Below are 23680 nucleotides of genomic sequence, written 5' to 3' on the forward strand. Positions count from 1 at the left end.
ACACAAACATCCACCACAGCATTCTTCACTGTGGTGGGAGGCAACAAAGTTCAGTTAGTCCTCCTCCTTTGTTCATCCATGGTCAGAGCCATGAACCCTCCGTAGACGCTGTTACGGATGGCCGGATGTACAGGCCCAATCGTCGGGATTGAAACTCTGATGTCGGGACGATCGAACACACTCCGAGGCTATGAGTGCCCGAATCGGCCACTTTCCTCCCGGAGATCATGGTTTCAGGATGTTATAGGCCGCAGGCCGGCGGTCAGAGCTCTTCTCTGGTGATCCCCAGCAAGGGATCCCAGACTACAGATGGTAAGTCCACGCCATGCCCGCGGCTAAAAGCTCCGCAGACCACAGCCCCATGATGTCAAGGTCGCCAGGCCGGCAATTGGAGCACTCCTCTCTGGCGACCCCCGGCAAGGGTTCGCCCCGCTCCGTGATGGAAAAGTCCACAGTGCACCCGCTGCTGAAGCTCTGGGCCCGACTCCTGGAAAGGCCACTCCAATCCAAGCTGTTAGGCTGCGAGAAGAGAGGCGAAAAAACGACATGGAAAAAGTCGCCTCTCCGTCAAGGAAGTGATTGAAAAACGGATTCCCCCTTTTCCCCCCAACTCCCCCCACATAATACACCCCGAGAGACAGTAAAACAAACTCTCTGACATACCAAAAAAAACTAAATATGTCAAAATAATGAACATGCTACTGGCAGGGTATCCAACTCACAGCGCTCCCAACCAACCAAGCTCTTTTGAAGATGTATCAGGTTACTTCTTCAAAAGAGAACAATGGCTTCTGGGAGAAATAAATTATTGCTGCATGTTAACGCTCTGTGCCCCATAAGTACTGCAATATACATGTCCTATTGCAATGGGCTTCTTGAGTTGAGCTTGTTGCTAATCATTTCAGTTTCAGTTTGAAGGTCAAACAAGATAGCTCAGAGTGGGGTAACGTATTAAGTATCAAAATCAATGAGAGCCTTTTATTTTTGGCCAATCCTTTCACAAGCTGACAATAGATACGATCAAATGGGTTTTCATTCCATACCACTGAATTCATTACAATAATAGTGGCAATGAAATAAATAATTAAAGGATTGAGGCAAAGCTTGTTAATCGCCTTGCATCAGCTGTGCGCACAAGGGAGCTATTGATCTGAGCTTGATGGTGCTCACATCTCCATGGGAGTTTAAGTGAAAGCTGCAGAATTTGCTATTAAAGTGGCACTAAACTGTTGCTACAACTAAACCTAATGTCATTATTACAAATACAGTTAAAATTACATGAATATAGTGGGCTATAGAAAGTCATTGCTCTGACTGTAAAGGGTTCTGACCCGTCAGCACCTGAGGGCATGTGTTTAGCTGGCTATTTAGGTTAATGAACAGATTCAAGTATTGGAGCAATGCAAATTAAACTCAATGATGTTAACTAAGATTAAGGAATCAGAGGGATACAGCATGGGAACAGGTCCTACGTCCACTGATTCCATGCCAACCATCTAGTGCCTATTTCTATACTCTTCTTATCCTAATCCATTTTATTTTCCCTACATTTCCATCAATTCCCTCCCAGTTCCTACCAATTATCTACACATTCAGGCCTATTAACCTATGAACCTGCACAGGGTGAGTGGGGAACATTTTCTCGAAAATAACTCACGTTTCTAAACCAGAGTGAATACAGGACAAGTTGACCCAAACTCTTCCCAAATTACAGCCCCATCATCCCAGGAATCATTCTGGTGAATCTTTACTAGACTCCCTCTATGGTAAATCTGATGCTCCAGCGAAAACAATCCAAGTTTGTCCAACCTCTCCTGATAGTTAAACCACAGCAGTCCAGGCAACATCTTGGTGAACCTCTTCTGCATCCTCTCCAAAACATCCACATCCTTCCAGTAATGTGGTGACCAGAACTGCATACAATACTCCAAATGTGGCCTAGCCAAATGTGTATACATCCACAACATGACCTCCCAATGTTTATACTCAGTGCTCTGACTGATGAACACTAGCAAGCCCAATGCCTTCTTTACCATCCTATCCACTTGTATTGCCACTTTCAATGGGTACTTAATGGTACTTAGTGGACAAAGGGACTGTTTCATGTTGCATTATTTTAGAAGTCATCCTATTGCACTCTTTGCATGGGGATGGTGTTATAGACAATAGACAATAGGTGCAGGAGTAGGCCATTTGGCCCTTTGAGCCAGCACTGCGATTCAATGTGATCATAGCTGATCATCCCCAATCAGTACCCCGTTCCTGCCTTCTCCCTATATCCCCTGACACCGCTATTTTTAAGAGCCCTATCTAGCTCTCTCTTGAAAACATCCAGAGAACCTGCTTCCGCCGCCCTCTGAGGCAGAGAATTCCACACTCACAACTCTCTATGAGAAAAGGTGTCTCCGTTCTAAATGTCTTAAATGTTCCTTTAACTGATAAAAATTGAACAGAATAGAAAATGAATGATGTTGCTGATGATACGACTGAAATGTAAAGCTATTCATCAGTCGGTATATACACACCAAGCCTCATCATTTCAAATCCCCATGTAATTACATACTAATCTGCTGCCTGGAAACAAAACTTGTTAATGTGTCCCAGCAACCAGAAAATAAACATCTTCCACTGCTTGAGGTCTTTGTACCATGTCATGGTAGACTCAACAAATTGATTTACTCTTTTAAAGCCAATTACTCATTTTCTTAATGGTAATAGGAGATGGTATGGCTTCCCATTAGGTATCAAGCTCCATTTCCCTTTCCACTAGAGTCAACAGAAAGGTAAATTTAGTCAGGGCAGATTAAACACACAATTCAATCTTGTGTATTTACAACAGGTCCTTGAGTGATGCAGCATTTGCTGTTGACCTAAAAGGATAAGACAAGAAGTAAGGGCACAGGTGTTTCCATGTCTGCTCATGACATTGCACTGATTAAGTATTATGAGACATGGACTCCATCAGACAGTTACCACCAACTCTGCTGATAAAAGCAATTGGTTAGAAATTAAGTTCGATGAATGGATAATCTTTCTTTCTTTCACATGCAGTATTATGTAGATCTACCATCCCCACATGTGGTAGCTTGGTCAGTTTATGCAGTTATTTCAGCAGTTCTAGTGCTTATGTGGAACTTTTTAAAACATTTACATGTATTTAATATGTGAAGATCTATGTTATAATTCAATCGGCTTAATCTTTAAGCAATGAATGTAGGAGAATCTGGGTTTGGTCGAACAAATGGGTGGCATGATGGTGCAGCAGTAGAGTTGCTGCCTTACAGCACCAAACTCCAGGGGCTGGCCATATGGAGTTTGTACATTCACCCCGTGATGCGTGTGGGTTTTCTCTGGGTGCTCCGGTTCCCTCCGACACTCCAAAGAGATATGTATTTTAATCGGCTTGGTAAAATTATCCCCATTGTGTGTAGTATCAGTATACAGGATTGCTGGTCGGTGCAGACTCAGCAGACTGAAGGGTTTGTTTCTGCGCTGTATCTCTAAACTAAACTAAATTAAAGTGGTCAACATCAAAGTTGCTCCTTGGTGATGGAGTGAATAGGAATGGGCTATAAATGCTAGCCTTGCAGCAAATTTGCATCTATGTTAAACAAATAAAGAAATCAACTCCGTGACGGTCAAGCTTAGTCAGTTTCAGCATAGTGAAAATACTTTAGAAGTAAAGTGCTAATTTTTAAAGGTAATCCCATGGATTGGTGCTATTTTAATCCTCTTTAGAATGCACAGTGAAATTCTAGCTGGGATTGTCCTCAGCCATTGTACCGTTTCCCTCCCTGTTAACAGGGTTCCTGCTGCCCACCAGCTGAAATGACATTGGCTGAATGCGGGTAGATCCAGTAAAATTTCCAGACACACTATAATCTTCATTTATGTGACTGATCTGAGCACAATGCTGGCAGAAGAGCAAATAAAAGCTTTCTACCAGAAAACTGGTGTCACAAGAATCTACAGCAATGAATTTGGCTTTTTAGCCCCAAGAGGAATATCACGGTTTCTTAACGTTTTCTCCTAATTTATCACAGTTGGCCCCAGCAATATAAATTCCTCTCATCAGTGTTTCTAACTTTAGAAACATAGAAAATAGGTGTAGTAGTTCTGGCACAATGATGTTGAATGCAGAGCTAAAATCAATAAACACAATCCTCGCATAGGTCTCTTGGTGGTCTAGGTGCTGGAGGATGAAGTGCGGGCCCAGGTTAGAAACATAGAAAATAGGTGTAGGAGGAGGCCATTCGGCCCTTCGAGCCAGCATCACCATTCAGCGTGATCATGGCTGATCGTCCCCAATCAATAACCCGTGCCTGCCTTCTCCCAATATCCCTGGACTCCACTAGCCACTAGAGCTCTATCTAACTCTCTCTTAAATCCATCCAGTAATTTGGCCTCCACTGCCCTCTGTGGCAGGGAATTCCATAAATTCACAACTCTCTGGGTGAAAACGTTTTTTCTCACCTCAGTCTTAAATGACCTCCTCTTTATTCTAAGACTGTGGCTCCCTGGTTCTGGACTTACCCAACATTGGGAACATTTTTCCTTCATCTAGCTTGTCCAGTCCTTTTATAATGTTGTATGTTTCTGTAAGATCGCCCCTCATCCTTCTAAACTCCAGTGAATACAAGCCTAGTCTTTTCAATCTTTCCTCATATGACAGTCCCACCATCCCAGGGATCAATCTTGTGAACCTACGCTGCACTGCTTCAATCACAAGGATGTCCTTCCTCAAATTAGGAGACCAAAACTGGACACAATACTCCAGATGTGGTCTCACCAGAGCCCTATACAACTGCCAAAAAACCTCTTTACTCCTATACTGGAATCCTTTTGTTATGAAGGCCAACATTCCATTAGCTTTCTTCACTGCCTGTTGTACCAGGAAGCCAACTTTCAGTGACCGGTGTACAAGGCCACCCAAGTCTCGCTGCACCTCCCCCTTACCTAACCTAATCCCATTGAGATAATAATCTGCCCCATTGTTTTTGCCACCAAAGTGGATACCTCACATTTATCTATATTATACTGCATCTGTCACGCATCTGCCCACTCACTCAACCTGTCCAGGTCACCCTGCAACCTCCTCACATCCTCCTACTCTTTGCTTCTGGTCTGCCAACCAATTTTCTATCCATGTCAACACCTACCCCCAATACCATGAGCTCTAATTTTAGTCACCAGTCACCCGTGCGGAACCTTATCAAAGGCTTTCTGAAAGTCTAGATACACTACATCCACTGGCACCCCTTCATTCATTTTACTTGTCACATTTCATAAATCCATGTTGACTTGGACTAATCCTTTTACTGCTATCCAAATGCCCCATTATTACCTCTTTAATAATGACTCCAGCATCTTTCCCACCAGCCAAGTCAGGTTAACTGGTCTGTAATTCCCTGTTTTCTCCCTCGCTCCTTTCTTGAAAAGTGGGATAACATTAACTGTCATCCAATCCACAGGAACTGATCCTGAATCTATTGAACTTTCTTGCCTGTACATCCATGCTAATCATCTCAATTGCTCTACATGGTAAACATTTCATATTCTCACTACCATGAGAGTATTGCACAGTTGTACAGTGGTGGCCCCTTGTTCTGGACTCGCACCTGTTAGGTTGGGTTGTTGCCATACAGCCCATTTTTGTCCAGCACATCCTACTGGCATTCAAATATGTCCCACTAACATTACTTGGGATAGGCATGAAATGCTGGAGTATTTCAGTGGGTCAGGCAGCATCTCTGGAGAAAAGGAATAGGTAACATTTCAGGTCAAGACCCTTCATCAGACTGAGAGTCAGGGTGAGGGAAACTAGATGTATGAGAAGTTACAGAGGAAAGCAGAGCCTACATCGATGACTCATGAAAGGTGGAGCCCACAATGGTCTATTTTGGCTGGGGATGTGGTGATAACGAAGGAATACAAATGATAAAATTAGCAAGAGGAGTAGGGTGGGGGAGGGATGGAGAGAGAAGGAATGCAAGGTTCATGTGAGGTTAGAGAAATCAATATTCATGCAGCTCGATTGTAATCTGCCCAAGTAAAATATGAGGAGCTGTTCCTCCAACTTGCATGTGGCCTCACTCTGACAGGGGAGGAGGCCCAGGACAGAAATCTCAGTATGGGAGTGGAAAGGGGAGTTAAAATGTTTGGCAACTGGGAAATTACATAGGCCAAGGTGGACTGAGCAAAGGTAAACATTATTTGGGGTTTGATTTCCCAGGTGAAAAATAATGTGCTGCTTTGCCAATCAATTCTAAACTGACAAACCTACCTTGTCCTTCCCACAGTGATACCTTTTTTGACCTTAGCGGTAAAAGGAATGAAAAGAAACACAGTTATAAAAATGCATTGTGTGGGAGTTATTGACAAGCAGAATTCTGAATTCAGCTCACGGTATTTAATTTGGTGTGGGAGGGTTTTGTATGATGCAAATTACAATCAAAACCAGGCTGAGGGTTTCATAGATTTAAGATAAGCTGCAAACATGTTGCCTAATTGACAAAAGAATTGGGTTTAGTTCCAAATAACTACTTTGTTTTCTAGGGTTAGAGATACATTAGGAAGTTCTGTCCCGGCATATGGATTTTCAACATGGATGTTTCATGTCAAATTTGAAATAGTTCTATTCCAAAATTGTATCAATTAAATGGACATTCCGAGACTGAGGTGAAAGACCTCACAATTTCTGCATGCCATTTTTAGCTAATAAAACAGTTTTGCAGTTATCTCAGAAAGCTGTTAGCTAAACTCACTAAAGGGCTAAAAGTTTTAATCGCAGCTTGGTGAACAAGATTGTAGGGTTTCACCGTGCACTGAACTGACACCGCTGATGTGGTGCAACTTAATGAGCAAGATGGTTTTTGCAGGCAGTTTTTAAAAGGACCGATCACTTACAAGTGCCAATGAATGGATAGATGCTGAAATGATTGGGGTGGGGGTGTGTTTGGTGGACTGAGGACCAGGGAATATGATAAAGAATAGTAAGATTAAACGAGAACTTACCAGTTCGAAGTTTGATCGTTATTTTATGAGGAGTACGTTGAGGAATTACGTGAAGAACCCCGCCAGGACGCATGTGTGTCATTCTTCAAAGCAGCGGTGTGAAATCACAGATAACTGTAATGACTTAAACATAGTAAGATTAGAGAAGAAGATACCAGTTGAGTATATGATCAAGGGTGGGAGCGGAGGGCACGTATTCCCTCAACGTACGCCTCATAAAATAACGATCAAACTTCGAACTGGTAAGTTCTCGTTTAATCTTACTATTTTACTTCGGAGTCACGTGAGTGACTACGTGAAGATTTTAAAGCTCTGTGATTTAATGCCGTGGAAACGAGTCCATGCATCACATCTGCCTTGATGATTATGGGAAGAATAGTGTTAACATTATTAGACATGAATTCGATGTTGAAATCAACGATAAATTTATTAACACCAAATTATAGCCCCTATTTATGGGGTAAAATTATATTACAGAACTTAAAATTGTTTCTGCAAACGTTCCAGGTTTAATTACTGGTTTGTGATAAAATCGTTGGAAAGTTTTCTCCATTGACCATCCTGCTGTCTTGAGGATTTGGTCCATTGGAACATCCAACTGCATAGCTGCCGATGTAGCTGCAGCCCTGGTGGAGTGAGATTTAAAAATGTTGGTATCCACCAGCCTTTATTAGAACCTGTTTCAGCCATCTCGAGATGGTCTGGACTGTCACTTTTTTGTGTGGCTGATTAAAAGTGCCATTTCTTTGCATCTGATGATTTTTGTATACTCCATATATAATAGTAAGTGTCTTACTATACAGAGACGATCATCTGTCGGGTAGGACCTAAATTCTATTTTTAGGCCTGCTGACCCCTGTCTGTTCTGCTTGACTAATTCATTGATGTGAAAAGTTAAGTTTCCAGATGAAGAAGTCATGTTGTCCAGTCTTAATTTATGTAGCGACTGTACAATTTGTGCCATGACCAAGGCCATCAGCATGACTGTTTTCAGTGTCAGTTGCTGTAGGGAGCTGTAGCTGGAGACCAGTTCCTTAGCATGGTCAGTACAATGCTCACGTCCCATATTTGGGAGTACCTGGTTCTCAGGGGATTGACATTAAAAATTCCCCTCATAAGTTTAGTTACCAGGGGGTGTGTCCCAACAGAATGCTGCTCTGTTCCTTGCCATAGGTATGTTGACAGAGCACTTCTGGCGCAGTTGATGGCACTATAACTGAGCCCCTCATCGTAATGGAGGCCTGCCAGGAATTCCAGAACAGATGGGATGTTCATTGATCTGTGGTTGATGTTGTTGTTGTGACAGTACATATCCCTTTTCCTGATGTACACCAGGTACTGTTTTTTGGTGGACTGTCTGTGGGCTGCTGAAATAATGTCCACTGTTCGGTCCGTCAGTCTGAGATGCAGTAGAGGTGCTTTTAAACTCTACAAATTAATAAATTCATATGGTTTTGACATGGGTGGCTTTCCTTTGTTACGGGATGAACCAGTAAATTTGGTCTATGCCAGATGGTGATGCATGGTTCTAATACAATGTCGAGTATCACAGGGAACCATGGTTGAGTAGGTCAATCGGGTACTACCAAAATACCAGACGCAGAATCTTGCTGTATTTTCCTTAATACTCGACTGATGAGGCAGAAAGGAGGGAATGCATAAATAAACAAACTCCCCCAATGCAGCAAAAATGCATCTGTCGCCGCTGCCCCAGGGTCTGGTTCCCATGAAACATAGTTTGATAACTGGTGCTTAAGCCTGGATGCGAATAGATCGATATCTGGTGTTCCATACCGTGCTGTAATATCAGCAAATACTTTTTTATTCAACATCCATTCGGTGTTTTCATTAAATTTGCATGACCTGGTGTCTGCCACTAAATTTAGTTTACCTGGTAGGTAGGTAGCTGATATCCAAATATTTTTCTGGATACACCATTGCCAAATTGTGTTGTCCAGATTGTCACATGATGTCGATTTGTTTCCACCCATGTGGTTGATATATGCTACCACGGTGGTATTGTCAATTTGTAGTCTAACATGCTGGTGATATAACCCAGAACAATATGACTTAAGGCCATGGAATGCACCCAACATTTCCAGGTAGTTTATGCCCAGTGTTTGTAATAATGATGCCTCCTGTGCATTCCATCTACCTCCACAGCTGGAGATGGAATTGGTAGCACCCCAACCAAGTGCACTGGCATCAGTTTGTAGTACCATAGATGGGTTGCTGATAATGATTAGGTTGGAACAATGCCGAATGTTATTTTTCCACCATTTTAGTTCCATGATGGCCTCGGAGCTTCATGTCAAAATGACGAATTTTGAGTGCTCGTATTTTTGCCCTCTGTAAATTTTGACCCCAACCAATTGTGTGGCTGGAAAGGCAGCACTATTTTTGCCAATTATTCTTGCTACCAATAGATGGATGGTTTACTGATGTCATGAGGTTACTGCAAGCCTCTGTTAAGGCAACCTTTTCCTTAGGCAAAGTCACTGACATGTCAACTGAGTTAATGAACCCCAGATAATCCATTGTGGTAGAAGGCGTTAATTTAGATTTAAATGGATGATAAAAAACAGTCTGTGTTTTGTGGCTGTTACCGTTTGTTATTTTGTCCACACTGAGTATTGTAGATATGCCATCACCATGTGTTTTTTGTCTTTAGGGCTGGTGCTTGCCATGTAGAACAGCCTAACCTTTGGTTAGTCAATTAGGTAGTGCTCTGGACTGTCAGAGCTGACCCATCCAGTTTAATTTTAAATAACATCTGTGGTCACCTCGTATAGGTACTGAATTGTAAGCATCTTTTAAATCGATGCTTGCCATGTAGTAACCTTTGGAAATCAATTGCTTAGCAGTAACAAAGGTTTCCATCTTGAAATGAATATATTGTACGAAAGTATTCAAATTAGTCAAATCTATGATGATGTGACAACCACCATCTTTTGTGTTTTTGATAAAGATATTGGATACGAATTCCATTGATTCGTGTTGGGTTTTTTCAATTACCCCTTTTTCATAAAGCCGCTCCAGTTCAGCGTGTGCTTTTGATTTTTCTTTGCCTGAAAGCACGAACAGGTGGAGCCCGCAACTCCGCGGTCCTCCCCCGCCAGCTTTGTCGCAGCCTTCTTATTTCTCTTTGTTCTGTCCATTGGCTCCACCTGTATCACAGTAAGTGGAACAAAAAAGAACGCATTTCTTACCTGCAGTTCCTGGCTTTTAAATTCTGCTGCTTGAGGGGGAACGTCGTTCCACCTGCATGACTGTTTCGCAATGCGTGTAGCAATATGGCACGCATGCGTCCTGGCGGGGTTCTTCACGTAGTCACTCACGTGACTCCGAAGTAAAATAGTGTAAATAGGAAGTATGTTTGTGGTGCAGGGAGCCAAGGAAAACGTTGTAAGTTACACACACACAAACACCCCTGGCCACGGCAAAGATTACTGAAGAGGTCTCCACAAGGACATAGAAACATAAAAACATAGAAAATAGGTGCAGGAGTAGGCCATTCGGCCCTTCGAGCCTGCACCGCCATTCAATATGATCATGGCTGATCATCCAACTCTGTATCCTGTACCTGCCTTCTCTCCATACCCCCTGATCCCTTTAGCCACAAGGGCCACATCTAACTCCCTCTTAAATATAGCCAATGAACTGGCCTCAACTACCTACTGTGGCAGAGAATTCCATAGATTCACCACTCTCTGTGTGGAAAATGTTATCCTCATCTCGGTCCCAAAATATTTCCCCCTTATCCTTAAACTGTGACCCCTTGTTCTGGAAATGAATGCAGTTTGGGAATGTCTGCAAACTTAAATGCAAGAACATCTCTGTGTTGCTCCTGTGTGATAAATGAAAGATGGATAAAGTCTCCTCCAGTTGAGTTTGGAGTTTAGGTGAACTCCCTCACATAGCAATGAGCACAAACTGCATGGAGCAGAAGCAACAACCCAGAACGATCCTGTATCTGGGGAGCTGAGGCAACCATGACCCTGATCTCCATCGACAAAACAGGCCAGGTGCATAGATGAGATTACATCTGATGTTCTGAAAAGTCACAGATCTCCATCAGGACAAATACATCAGTTTTAGTATTAGTTCCTTAAATCACATGGTTTCAGCAGAAACTGGATTTGTAAATGCTGACTGTCAAGTGAACAGATACAAAATGTTGTTTTTGAGATCAATGACATCAAAATTTTCACTACAGATCAATTTTGCTTGTTGCTGCTTATATTATTTGTATGAGCTTGATACTGGCAAAAGATGACAAGGAAAATGAAAATGATAATGATGCTAGAAAGGTGGGTGACTTTCTCAAATAATGCTAACTCAGAAATGTGTGCAAAATTGCTGCACTCTGGATTAATCTGATTTTCAATGTCACACCATTAAATTTTTGAAGAGTTGCATTAATACATTTCTAGCCCACAGTATTCAATCTGCAACCCCACATATCTTCCTTTTAAATGTACAGTTGAATTTAGACTTCTCAAAAACAGTGCCTCAAATATGCTCCCTTGATTGACAATAGCATTCCACTGGGTACAGGCAATATTTTGTAGCATTGCAGTCAGCGTAACACAATGCAGTATATTGTTAACTCGAGAAATTAACTTACCGGGTATACCTCAATTCACCTCATACCTCACTTGAGCTAGTGGCCTCGTACAATATTTGTGCAATGGAGTGATTAATATAAGCTGTCACGAAAAATACACTTGCCACACAATCCAATTGTTGTTTTGAAACTCAATCCATTAATACATTAACTGAAAATAAAATGAATCAGCACTACACAAGCAAAGAGAACAAGTGGAATCACCATGGAATCAGATGCACATCCTATTAGCACACAAGCAAAGAATTTGCAAAGGCCATTCCCAAATCAACTGGGAATATACCTACACAGAGAGTTGTAGCCTATACATTAAATGAAGCCTTTTTTTAAATGGGGAGCTGATTTCTAGAAGGTAAAAGTGAAGGCTACACTGAAAGAGCTCAAGAGGGGACAAATGTAATGCATGGTATATCTGATACAATTGTTTGTGTGAATAATCCAAAGAAGATGGACATGCAAAGAACCATTTCTCTGAGAGAGGTAGACATATATGTTTACATGTTCCCACATTACTTCAAAAGAACATTATTTTTTGGTCAGATAGGCTAAAAAATATTTGATGTTTGTAGCCTGTATAGTTTATTAAAGAACAGCTCTGGCAGCTAAAGATACATTTTAATGTCGAAGTTTGCGACCTTAAGAGTCTAGAACAATGGTTGGACTGAATCTTTGCTTGATGGTGTATCATTTAATTAAGTCGCCATACTTACAGTCTGTTAAAATATGATTTGGACAGGTGCCAGTTATTATTTATTATCAGAGAACTTTTGGACTGTTTTAAGAAGATATACTGAACATGAATAATTATACTTAGAGTAGAATAAGCAATAGGCTTGCCAATATATTGAATTGTGAGGAATGCATTTCTTGACTTTTAATTTGCAAAGTGCTCAAATAAAGAAATAAATTGTAATAAAATTGCTGTAAATTGCCACGAGTAATTACCATTTAATGTGGGACTAGAGTAACAGAGCTAGAAATCTCTATTAGTTATAGATGAGAAAGATGATCCCTAGAGCACTTGAGACAGGAAGCATTACTAATGAGATGCAAGCTTGGAATGAGCAACTGCATGGATTTCTGCGGATATACTAACAGGATTCGACAATTGTTGTATGATCAAGTTATAACTGAAGTTTTAACTTTGACATATATCTTTGATGTAGGCACACCACAATGGCTTTTCATTGTGGAATACTTTTCACGTGGTATAACCTTCCAAGATCCATCACAAAAATGTTATCATACAAACATTTAGAGTGAACTGTCAAGTTGATCTTTAAAGAATGATTTGAAAGGGAAAAGAGATAAGGTGCAGGGAAAGAATTCCAGAGCACATTCTTTGATAGCTAAAGACAAAGCCACTGGTGGTGTAGAGAATAATTCATGAACTTTGGAGGTCAGAATCAGAATGAAAATATTTTGAGAGGTGCAGTGCCTGGGGAGAGAAGGGGGAGGGGGGGGGGGGGGGGGGGGTGGTGAAGCAATGGAGGGATTTCAAAACGAGGATGACAGTTTTTAAATTGTTTAACCATTAGCAAGCATGGGTCAGAAAGCGTGGAGCTGTTGGCTGGACAGGAATTGGAGCAAGTTAATAATAAGGAAGCTCAGACATGGATGATTTCAAGTTTACAGAACACAACAAATGAGTAAATTGGAATTGTCAAATCTGAAGGGAACAATTTGGTGTATAAAGAAATATAGTTCTCCGTGTGGAAACTGATAGATTTCTCTCTGATCTGCCTTAGTTATCTGTACTATGCAGCAATAAAATATGTCCCAATAATCTCAAGTGTGTAATGACTCAGTTGAACAAAGGGGACTATGAAGGCATGAGGGAGGAGCTGGCCAAGCTAGACTGGAAAGGGATCCTAGCAGGAATGACGGTGGAACAGCAATGGCAGGAATTTCTGGGCATAATCCGGAAGAGGCAGGATCATTTCATTCCAAAAAGGAAGATAGATTCTAAGGGGAGTAGGAGGCAACTGTGGCTGACAAGAGAAGTTAGGGATAGAATAAAACTAAAAGAAAAGATGTATAACACAGCAAAGAGTAGCCGGAAGTCAGAGGATTGGGAAACTTTCATAGGACAACAGAAGGAAACAAAACGGGCTATACGGGCTGAAAAGATGAAGTACGAGCTTCTTTAGATATGTTAATGGAAAAAGAATAGCAAAGTCAAATGTTTGTCCCTTGAAGGCAGACACGGGTGAAATTATTATGGGGAACAAGGAAATGGAAGAATAGTTGAACAGTTACTTCAGATCTGTCTTCACTAAGGAAGACACAAACAATCTCCCAGGTGTACTGGAGGACAGAGAATCTAAGGGGGTAGAGGAACTGAAATAAATTGTCATTAGACGAGAAATAGTATTGGGTAGGCTAATGGGACTGAAAGATGATAAATCCCCTGGGCCTGATGGTCTGCATCCCAGGGTCCTCAGGGAGGTGGCTCTAGAAATAGTGGACGCATTGGTGATCATTTTCCAATGTTCAATCGATTCAAGATCAGTTCCTGTGGATTGGAGGATAGCTCCCCACTTTTCAAGAAAGGAGCGAGAGAGAAAACGGGGAATTACAGACCAGTTAGCCTGACTTCGGTGGTGAGTAATATGCTGGAGTCAATTATTAAAGAGGTAATAATGGGGCATTTGGATAGCAGTAAAAGGATTAGTCCAAGTCAGCATGGATTTATGAAAGGAAAATCATGCTTGACTAATCTTCTGGAATTTTTTGAGGATGTGACAAGTAAAATGGATGAAGGGGAGCCAGTCGATGTAGTGTATCTAGACTTTCAGAAAGCATTTGATAAGGTCCCGCACGGGAGACTGGTGACTAAAATTAGAGCACATGGTATTGGGAGTAGGGTGTTGACGTGGATAGAAAATTGGTTGGCCAACAGGAAGCAAAGAGTAGGAGTGAACGCGTCCTTTTCAGAATGGCAGGCAGTGGTGAGTGGAGTGCCGCAAGGCTCGGTGTTGGGGCCGCAACTGTTTACCATATATATTAATGATTTGGAAGAGGAAATTAGGAGCAACACGAGTAAGTTTGCGGATGACACAAAGCTGGGTGGCAGTGTGAACTGTGAAGAGGATGTTAGGAGGTTGCAGGGTGACCTGGACAGGTTGAGTTAGTGGGCAGATGCGTGGCAGATGCAGTATAATATAGATAAATGTGAGGTTATCCACTTTGGCGGCAAAAACTAGGGGGCAGATTATTATCTTAATGGGGTTAGGTCAGGTAAGGGGAAGGTACAGCGAGACCTGGGTGTCCTTGTACACCAGTCACTGAAAGTTGGCGTGCAGGTACAGCAGGCAGTGAAGAAAGCTATTGGAATGTTGCCCTTCATAACAAGATAATTTCTGTATAGGAGGAAAGAGGTTCTTCTGCATTTGTATACGGCTCTGGTGAGATCACGTCTGCAGCATTGTGTACAGTTTTGGTCTCCTAATTTGAGGAAAGACATCCTTGTGATTAAAGTAGGTTCACGAGATTGATCCCTGGGATGGCAGGACTGTCATATGAGGAAAGATTGAAAAGACTAGGCTTGTATTCACTGGAGTTTAGAAGGATAAGGGGGGGGGATCTTATAGAAACATATAAAATTATAAAAGGACTGGTCAAGCTAGATGCAGGAAATATGTTCCCAATGTTTAGTGAGTCCAGAACCAGGAGCTACAGTCTTAGAATAAAGGGGAGGCCATTTAAGACTGAGGTGAGAAAAAACGTTTTCACCCAGGGAGTAGTGAATTTGTGGAATTCCCTGCCACAGAGGGCAGTGGAGGCCAAATCACTAGATGGATTTAAATGAGAGTTAGATAGAGCTCTAGGGGCTAGTGGAATCAAGGGATATGGGGAGAAGGCAGGCACGGGTTATTGATTGGGGACGATCAGCCATAATCACAATGAATGGCGGTGCTGGCTCGAAGAGCCGAATGGCCTCCTCCTGCACCTATATTCTATGTTCCTATGTTTCTATGCTTACCCAATTCCATTGAACGATAGAAGGGTGGCGAATAAATGCGAAGAAGATTCTTCTGTGAATAGTTTGGGGTCACACAATTTTATTTACTTGTAACTAAATTAGACCTGTGTGCTGCATAATTAAAGAATGAATTGTTTCACCAAGTGCATGATAGTTATATTTTCAGAGCAAGGAAAAGTCAATTGAATTATTGGGTAATCAATTCATTAAATATCCTGGTTTCCGGTTCATTTTATTCATTGGCACAAAGCCATGAGTAAACAATTGCAATCTCATTACATGTTATTAATTAAGTGTATAAATTGACGCATAACCTTCCGTTTCTTTTAAGAATCAAAGAGGATAGGGTAAAGTTTCTGATCTTCCCATCAACATTCTAGTCAGGACCATAGATTATTTATAGGCCAGTTTATAGGACAGTTCATGGTCTGACACCCAAATATTCCAGGTTCATCAGGTGAATAGGACCTTTATTTTTGGTTAATTTATTCGATCATTAAAGAATGGAGCATGTAAATTAAGTGGATTAATCACAAGGCAATGAAACTTTTGAAATATATGATATCAAACAATTAATTTTTAGGATTGTTTGATAACTTTTAATTACTTACCAAGCAATCTCCTTGAGATTCTTGCACCGTGGTGTTCATATTCTGCTATGCAACATTAACGAACATTAGATGGACTTGTGGTATACGATAATAAATATCATTCATGTTTCATATATAATTTGCCACTTAAGCTATTGTCCAAACCTGGATTGGAAGAACAGTCTCATTCTAACCCTATCCCATTGAAGATGGTGTTTTGAGATACTCCAATGCTTACGTATGGATTAACTCACTAACTGGGAGCTCCTGGGTGGGGGAAATCACCTCTAGCAGGTATGATGGGAATGAGATGTACAAACCAGGGGAGGTCAGCGGTGATCTCTAATGTGGTAAATGGGAGGAGTCAATAAACCTGAATCACACTCTGAGGTACACGTAGACCCAGGCCCCTCATCATTAAGCCGTCACTCTTGCTGAAAGTGAGTTTTGCAGTAGACATTTCGGCCCTTCGAGCCAGCACCGCGATTCATTGTGATCATGGCTGATCATCCCCAATCAGTACCCCGTTTCTGCCTTCTCCCCATATCTGCTGACTCCGCTATCTTTAAGAGCCCTATCTAGCTCTCTCTTGAAAATATCCAGAGAATTGGCCTCCACTGCCCTCTGTGGCAGAGAATTCCACAGACTCACAACTATCTGTGTGAAAAAGTGTTTCCTCATCTCCGTTCTAAATGGCTTTTCCCTTATTCTTAAACTGTGGGCCCTGGTTCTGGACTCCCCCAACATCGGGAACATGTTTCCTGCCTCAAACCCTTAATAATCTTATATGTTTCAATGAAATCTCCTCTCATCCTTCTAAACTCCAGAGTGTGCATGCTGCGCTGCTCCATTCTCTCAGCATATGACAGTCCCACCATCCCGGGAATTAACCTGGTGAACCTACGCTGCACTCCCACAATAGCAAGAATGTCCTTCCTCAAATTAGTGGACCAAAACTGCACACAATATGCCAGGTGTGGTCTCACTAGGGCTCTATACAACTGCAGAAGGACCTCTTTGCTCCTACGAGTCAACGACATTCACCAGGAAGGCTTACATATTGGCACTATGTCAGAGGGTGGAACCACTTGTGAATAAACTGCTGTCTTTGATGGTGGGTGGATGGAGAGAATTCAATTTGGTGCTCCAGATATATGGGCTTTCCCCCTGAGCTCTGTTCCTTTATCCAGAGGTGGGGCAGCATTGTATTTTTGTAGGTACACAAAAATGCTGGAGAAACTCAGTGGGTGCAGCAGCATCTATGGAGCGAAGGAAATAGGCAACGTTTTGGGCCGAAACCCTTCTTCAGACTTCTTTGTATTTTTGTTCCTTCTTTGTACTAGTTTTGCAGTTAGCAACAACAATTTTCCTTTACAGCCATTTTTTCGGAACAAATGCACCTGTGGATGCTTGGATTTTTCTAAAACTAAAACTGTTTGTTACTCAGTTTCACTTTGAGCTGCAAATTATTCTTGTTTGAAGTAGATGTAATAATTTTTTTCCAAACATAACTCAATTTCAGTTGAAAAAAAACTAAATGATAACCTTTATTTGCAGTACCACAGCACAATGAATTAGTGTATGAGCAAGATGGATCTTTCACTTTGAAGTGCCCAGAATGATTAGAATGAAAAAGGGTTTATGAAAAAGGGTGAATGAAAAAGACTATGTATTAGATTCACAATCTCTTGTCCACCTAATGCCCAATTATCTTAATCAGTAAGATCTATTGGCACAATTTAAACCTCAATCTATAATTTTTATTCCAATCTTACTACCACGAAAATCTAACATAATCTATTCCCAAAAGTAGCCACTAACAAAATAAGTTATTCAGGGCTACTGTTATTAAGATAGTATATATAATGTGCAATAATTTCAATCGGAGAAGTATTCTGCTAATAAATCTACTTTTATCGACCACACATACAAAAACAAATTAGTAAATTTAATATATTTTATCAGAACAATAATTAAATGAATAGGATTTATCAGCACACAAATTCAAAAGCCAACACCACAATTTAAGAATTTGAATACATTTTTTGAAATAATGACTGATATCAAAAAGTGTGAAATTAAAGCTGTTAAATTATTCAACTGTTTTTTTAATCCCCCACACCCCCCCACCTCTCCCGAGAGGAAGGAAACAACCCTCTCCATTCAGTTTGACCTAAGTGTGATTCTAATCCCACAACAATTTGTTTGAAGACATCTAGTAAGATATTCTGTTGCATCAAACCGGTACAAAGAATATCACACCAACAATAGACCCACCACCAACCCTTCAGGAACAATTGGGATGGGTGATGAATGCCAGTATTGCCAGCAATGCCCACATCTTGAGAATTAATTAAAAAAACGTTTCTGTTTTTAAAGCCAATGGTAAAGGATTCATGAACAACATAAAAATGAAATGTCATTGTGGCCCCAAGAGTTGGCAGGCAGCAATAACTGGGGTGCTTCTTCCTAATATGTTGCTCCAAACCCAGGTACAAGCACTCCACACATGACGTCAATTCCAAGTGGGATTTTGACAGCATTCCTAGATGTTTCTGAAATGAAGGCACAAATCAATGATGCACCTGGACTTGGAGCCACTATTATTCTCCCCCAGTACACTGGTGAAAATCAACACCCTTTAAAGATTTTCTGCAAAGCTTGACTTGTTTATGAATCTTATCATGCGCTGTACTGCACTAGACGATGAGAGGCTAAAATCCGTGCTCTTGATCTTTGGTTGAGTCTCTGTCGAAAGGGATGACTGAATTTTTGGATTGAAATACATGGGAATGGTGGGGCAAGTTGGAGATGGTGGGAGGGAAAGGCATTGATGGGTAACTCCAGTACGGGCCAGGTAAACAAGCCACCAATGGCACAGTCTCTCACTACAGATGAAACTGGTGAAAATTACTTTAATAAAATGAACTTCCTTTTTGTGCACTGCTATTATATCTTTCTGATTGTTTTTACAGTTTTCTTCTATCTCTCTTTGACAGTCTTCTTCTTCTTGGGTATGGCGTGCACAGCCTAAAGTTGTAGATCAAGGGTAGACATCCAGGCCAAGTAACCATCAATTACTGGGTGGATGGCTTTGATGCCCCCAGGGAAAAGCCTCAGTGAGAAATCATTCACGATGTGTGGGATAGTCTGATCTGGATGTCTGCAGTCGCAAGCAGGGCTTAGACAGTGAAGAAGCTAGACTTGAAATTTTAGATGGTGACAATGGCAGAAGAAGACATTATGGTACAGTTGGAATATACTCGTGACTGGCAATCAGTTACAATAAGGGAGAGGAGTCGGGAAGGAACATTTGATTTATTCCGGCTAATAATCATTGCCTTTGAAGGTTATTACTAGTATGAGGAAATTGTATCATCGCATTGTTTCAAATGAGATGTTTGAACAAAGGAACTAAATATGCAGAGGTGCAAGATTTTGAACATTTATAGATGTGTGTTCAACTTTCAGTCCTCCAGAATGTTTTGTTGAGGACAAGGGAATGGTGTGGAAAGAGAAGGGTAATTAATAAAAAAAAGAAAGACTGAGCTTTAATTTTAATTCTTTATTTTTGAACTGAGATCTTGTTGAGGCAAGAGATGAAAAGCAAATGCATTAAATGGCCATTTGATGTCTATTTCAAGATATTGTCGGGAATATTAGAAGCAGGTTCCAGGAGAAAGAAGTGGGGACAATATGACGTGTTCTCAGATACTGAACACAGTTTGAGCTGTGTAGATATTTGAACAAAATCTTACCTAATGCGCAGATACTGACTTTATACATGAAACATTAAAAACTATGGTATAATATTTTCACATAATCTGATTCTCACAGTTGGTCTTAGTTGAGGGCTGGGCTGGGAATTCTTCACTTTCTTCTGATCTAGTTAACAATGTAAAGGAAACTTTCAAAGTTATTAATTGTTTCATTGCTGTTCTTACTGGACTGGCCACTAACATATCTTTGCACAAGACCTTTATGGGTGATTGAGAAAAGTTAAACCTAGAAAGCTCCCACAATAGATGTAATCGTTCCTCCTTACCTGAATGTTTGAAACGCAATTTGAAACAATTTTCACCTAAAAGATCAGAATTTCATCAATATTCAGTTTCACCTAAATAAGCACACACTGGGAAACGTTGAAAAGAAGAACTGCACTACGTATATTAACCACTTGGACATAGGTTGCAATTCTGAACCAGCAAAATCACAGTGAAAGTTTATTTTACAAAACATTTTAAAAAGTTGATGCATTCCTAATGCAAACCAGGCATACAGGCAGGTCCTCTGGGCACTCACATTTCAGAGGACCTTACATGGTCCACCAACACTGCTGAGCTGGTCAAGAAGGCACAGCAATGACTGTTCTTCCTGAGGACATTAAAAAAGACTGGTCTGCCCCCAACAGCTGCTGACAACGTTCTACCGCTGCACCACAGAGAGCACATTAACGTATGGCATCTCTGTGTGGTATCTCAGCTGCACGGAGGCGGAGAGGAGAGCTCTTCAGCGCGTCGTCCACAGAGCGCAAAGTATTATTGGGACACAGCTACCAGCCTTGGAGGGCATCTACCACACACGGTGCCTCAGGAAGGCCGTCAGCATCCATAAAGACTCCTCACACCCTTGTAACGGACTGTTCGAACTACTTCCCTCTGGCAGACGTTACAAGGCCTTCTACGCCCGAACCTCCAGACTCAGAAACAGCTTTATTCCCAGAGCTATAGCGGCTCTGAACTGGCCCTGCTGAGTGCCCCCCACCCCCCCTGGATTGTCTCCCTCGGATGGTCACGTCACACAGCTTATTTATTTATTTTACTTTTCTTTTACATCGGTTGGAAGCTGTACACTGAATCTCGTTGCACTGATGTGCAATGACAATAAAAGATATTATTATTATTATTATTATTATTATTATTATTATTATTATATTATTATGTATATCGCATAGTAAGAATTCAAATCTCGAAAGGTATACTGATAAAGCAAAGCAGCTTTTTTGAAGCAAAGGGCCAACATTGGAGAATAATGCATTTTTAAACATTATTACCTTAAGTATCTATGAATGGCACCTGGACATATGTAAAAAGAAAACTGAAAGCGAAATAAAGTGGAAACAGATATGAGAAAGATCCATCCATAGACCATGGAGAGCTTTATGAAGAGCGTAGTAATCAACTACATTTTCTTACCCCTGCTTCTTCTCCATTGAATTTCTTCCCAATAAAAATCTTTCATTCTCATAATAATCAGCAGACAGTCACCACACGGGAGATTTCCAAACACCTTTTACTGGCTACTTCTAGAGGCAATTATGCACCATACATAATGTCTGAACTACAGAAAGATATCCTGATGCAAATTATAAATATACAGCCAGACCATAAAAATATACTTAAATAACCACTGAGCACCTACCTGCCAGGCAAGGCATACTATCTGTCTACCTCTGGACCATTTGAACAAGCTGTAATTGCCTGGTTTACAGGCCCAGTCATGAGTGAAAGGTGTCATTTCATATTTTAAAAGGTTTCAGTTGTTTATTGTCAAAGATTACTGTAAGGAATAAATATGGCATCTAAATGAGACTTAGACTCAACAGAGATAAGTGTAATAACATTTCTCTCACCTCCTCTTAGTTACTATTTTTGCGCTGAAAGTTACAGGTTGTCTTTTGTTCAGCCTATTGAAAGGTTACAAGGATTACCCCTTAATCTGCCCATTTAATGGATGCAGCGATACTTACAGCAGGACAATGTGGTGTCATCTTCCAAGATTGTTCCGGTGAAGGCCCACTGCTCTCTGTCCCAGGTGATGATGTTCCCGTCTTCACAGTTCAGATTAGCTATAGACCGACTAGATTTTTCATGGTCCCATAATCTGAACAAGTACAATTCTCCAACAAATGCCATCTCGAGGTCCACCTGCAGTCGATCTGCCAATCGTCTGTGCCTCCTCCCAAGCACCAGGCTCCCGTTTTGGCCAAGTATTTTCTTACCCTGTTTTTTATCATCCTCCAATGTTCCGTTCACGTAGATCTGAGCGGTATGACTTTGAGAATTCCACGTTAAACATAAAGAATGCCATGTATGTAAGGGAAGGATTTTCTTCACCCTGAAACTCTTACGGAACAACCAGATGACTATGTATTTACTTTCCACCATGATGCTAAGTTCATGCTTGAGTGCGGCAGATTGAGTCTGTTTGTCTGTGTTGTAGGTGAATACTGCCACTCCATTGGCACTCATCTCTTTTAGCCTGATGTCAACGCATAGTGTAAAGGCCTGAAGAGAAGGGATCTTCGTTCCTGGTGACAAGGTCCAATATTCATTGGTTATGTTGGAATGTCGGAAAACTGCCTTTTGACCTTTAAGGCTAGTGGGTGTAGCTGAAGGAACTGGAAGATAAAAATGCCATTTAAAATGGAGATCAAAGGAGTATGTCAGAATGTTCAGCAGTAAAAATCCTACCAACATTTCATTCTCTTTTATCTAGCTTACAAGTGTTAATTGTTGATGCTGTTACCTCTGACAATAAGAAGCCTTGCCTTCGTTTGGGAATAACTATAGATATCAATGAATAATACCACTGATAGGAACAAAATGCTGGAGTAACTCAGCGGGTCAAGCAGCGTCTCTGGAGAGAAGGGATGGCTGATGTTTTTGGTCGAGACCCTTCTTCACACTGATGTCAGGGGAGTGGGCGGTACAGAGATAAAATGTAGTTAGAGACAGTAAGACTGGTAGGAGAACTGGGAAAGGGGAGGGGGTGGTGAGAAAGGGAAAGCAAGGGCTACTTGAAGTTAGAGAAGTCAATGTTCATACCACTGGGGTGCAAGTTACCCAAGCGAAATATGAGGTGCTGTTCCTCCAATTTGCACTGGGCCTCACTCTGACAATCGAGGAGGCCCAGGACAGAAAGGTCAGTATGGGAATGGGATGGGGAATTAAAGTGTTGAGCAACCAGGAGATCAGGTAGGTATGTGTGATACATAATGTCCAGTATAATACCTCTGTCCAGAAGTATGTTCAGAACCATGCTGGGCTAGGAAGTTATTAATCCCAGTTGAGCTACAGTAGGTGTTACACCTGCAACAGGAATTAGGGGAGGGATCTACCTCTCACAAACATTTTCAACGTTACAGGAAGGGTGTGAAATGTTTAAGGAAATTTGTGTGCTCTCCTGCTGGAATGTTAGTTGCAAATCCCATACAAAATACTGCTTCCTGGTTATTAACTCCAAAGGCATTGCAGTAAGTTAGGAATTCTCCGTCAATTGCTTTAACCCAAATTGGCCTCCACTGAATGTAGCTCACATGGATGAAACTATCGGTCTACACCCCCCACTCTCCACCGTACTCTCCCCGTCCACCCTGTTCCCTCAGTTCCTCAGCAGGTCCACTGAAACTGGTTAAAAAGGTTACAAGGTCAAGTTCAGGAAAAGTAGTAACTCATTAAATAA

At 41.3% G+C, this 23680-nt stretch overlaps 1 protein-coding gene across 8 annotated transcripts in view; it reads right to left on the minus strand.

The window, feature by feature from the left end:
• The window catches only part of LOC129702883 (adhesion G-protein coupled receptor G2-like), a 124132-nt gene that overhangs the window by 91654 nt on the left and 8798 nt on the right, over window positions 1–23680 (minus strand). For 5 of the 8 annotated variants that reach the window (XM_055644946.1, XM_055644953.1, XM_055644950.1 and 2 more), the window contains exons 3-5: window positions 21966–22616; window positions 20262–20297; window positions 16238–16282 (exon numbers count right to left, since the gene is read on the minus strand). In XM_055644946.1, the coding sequence (XP_055500921.1) occupies window positions 16238–16282; window positions 20262–20297; window positions 21966–22616 (732 nt within the window). The remainder of the gene's footprint in view (window positions 1–16237; window positions 16283–20261; window positions 20298–21965; window positions 22617–23680) is intronic. The other 3 variants (XM_055644947.1, XM_055644949.1, XM_055644951.1) reach the window with 3 other exon arrangements.

This window comes from Leucoraja erinacea, chromosome 13, assembly GCF_028641065.1.
Source record: "Leucoraja erinacea ecotype New England chromosome 13, Leri_hhj_1, whole genome shotgun sequence".
In the NCBI taxonomy this organism is placed as follows: domain Eukaryota; kingdom Metazoa; phylum Chordata; class Chondrichthyes; order Rajiformes; family Rajidae; genus Leucoraja; species Leucoraja erinaceus.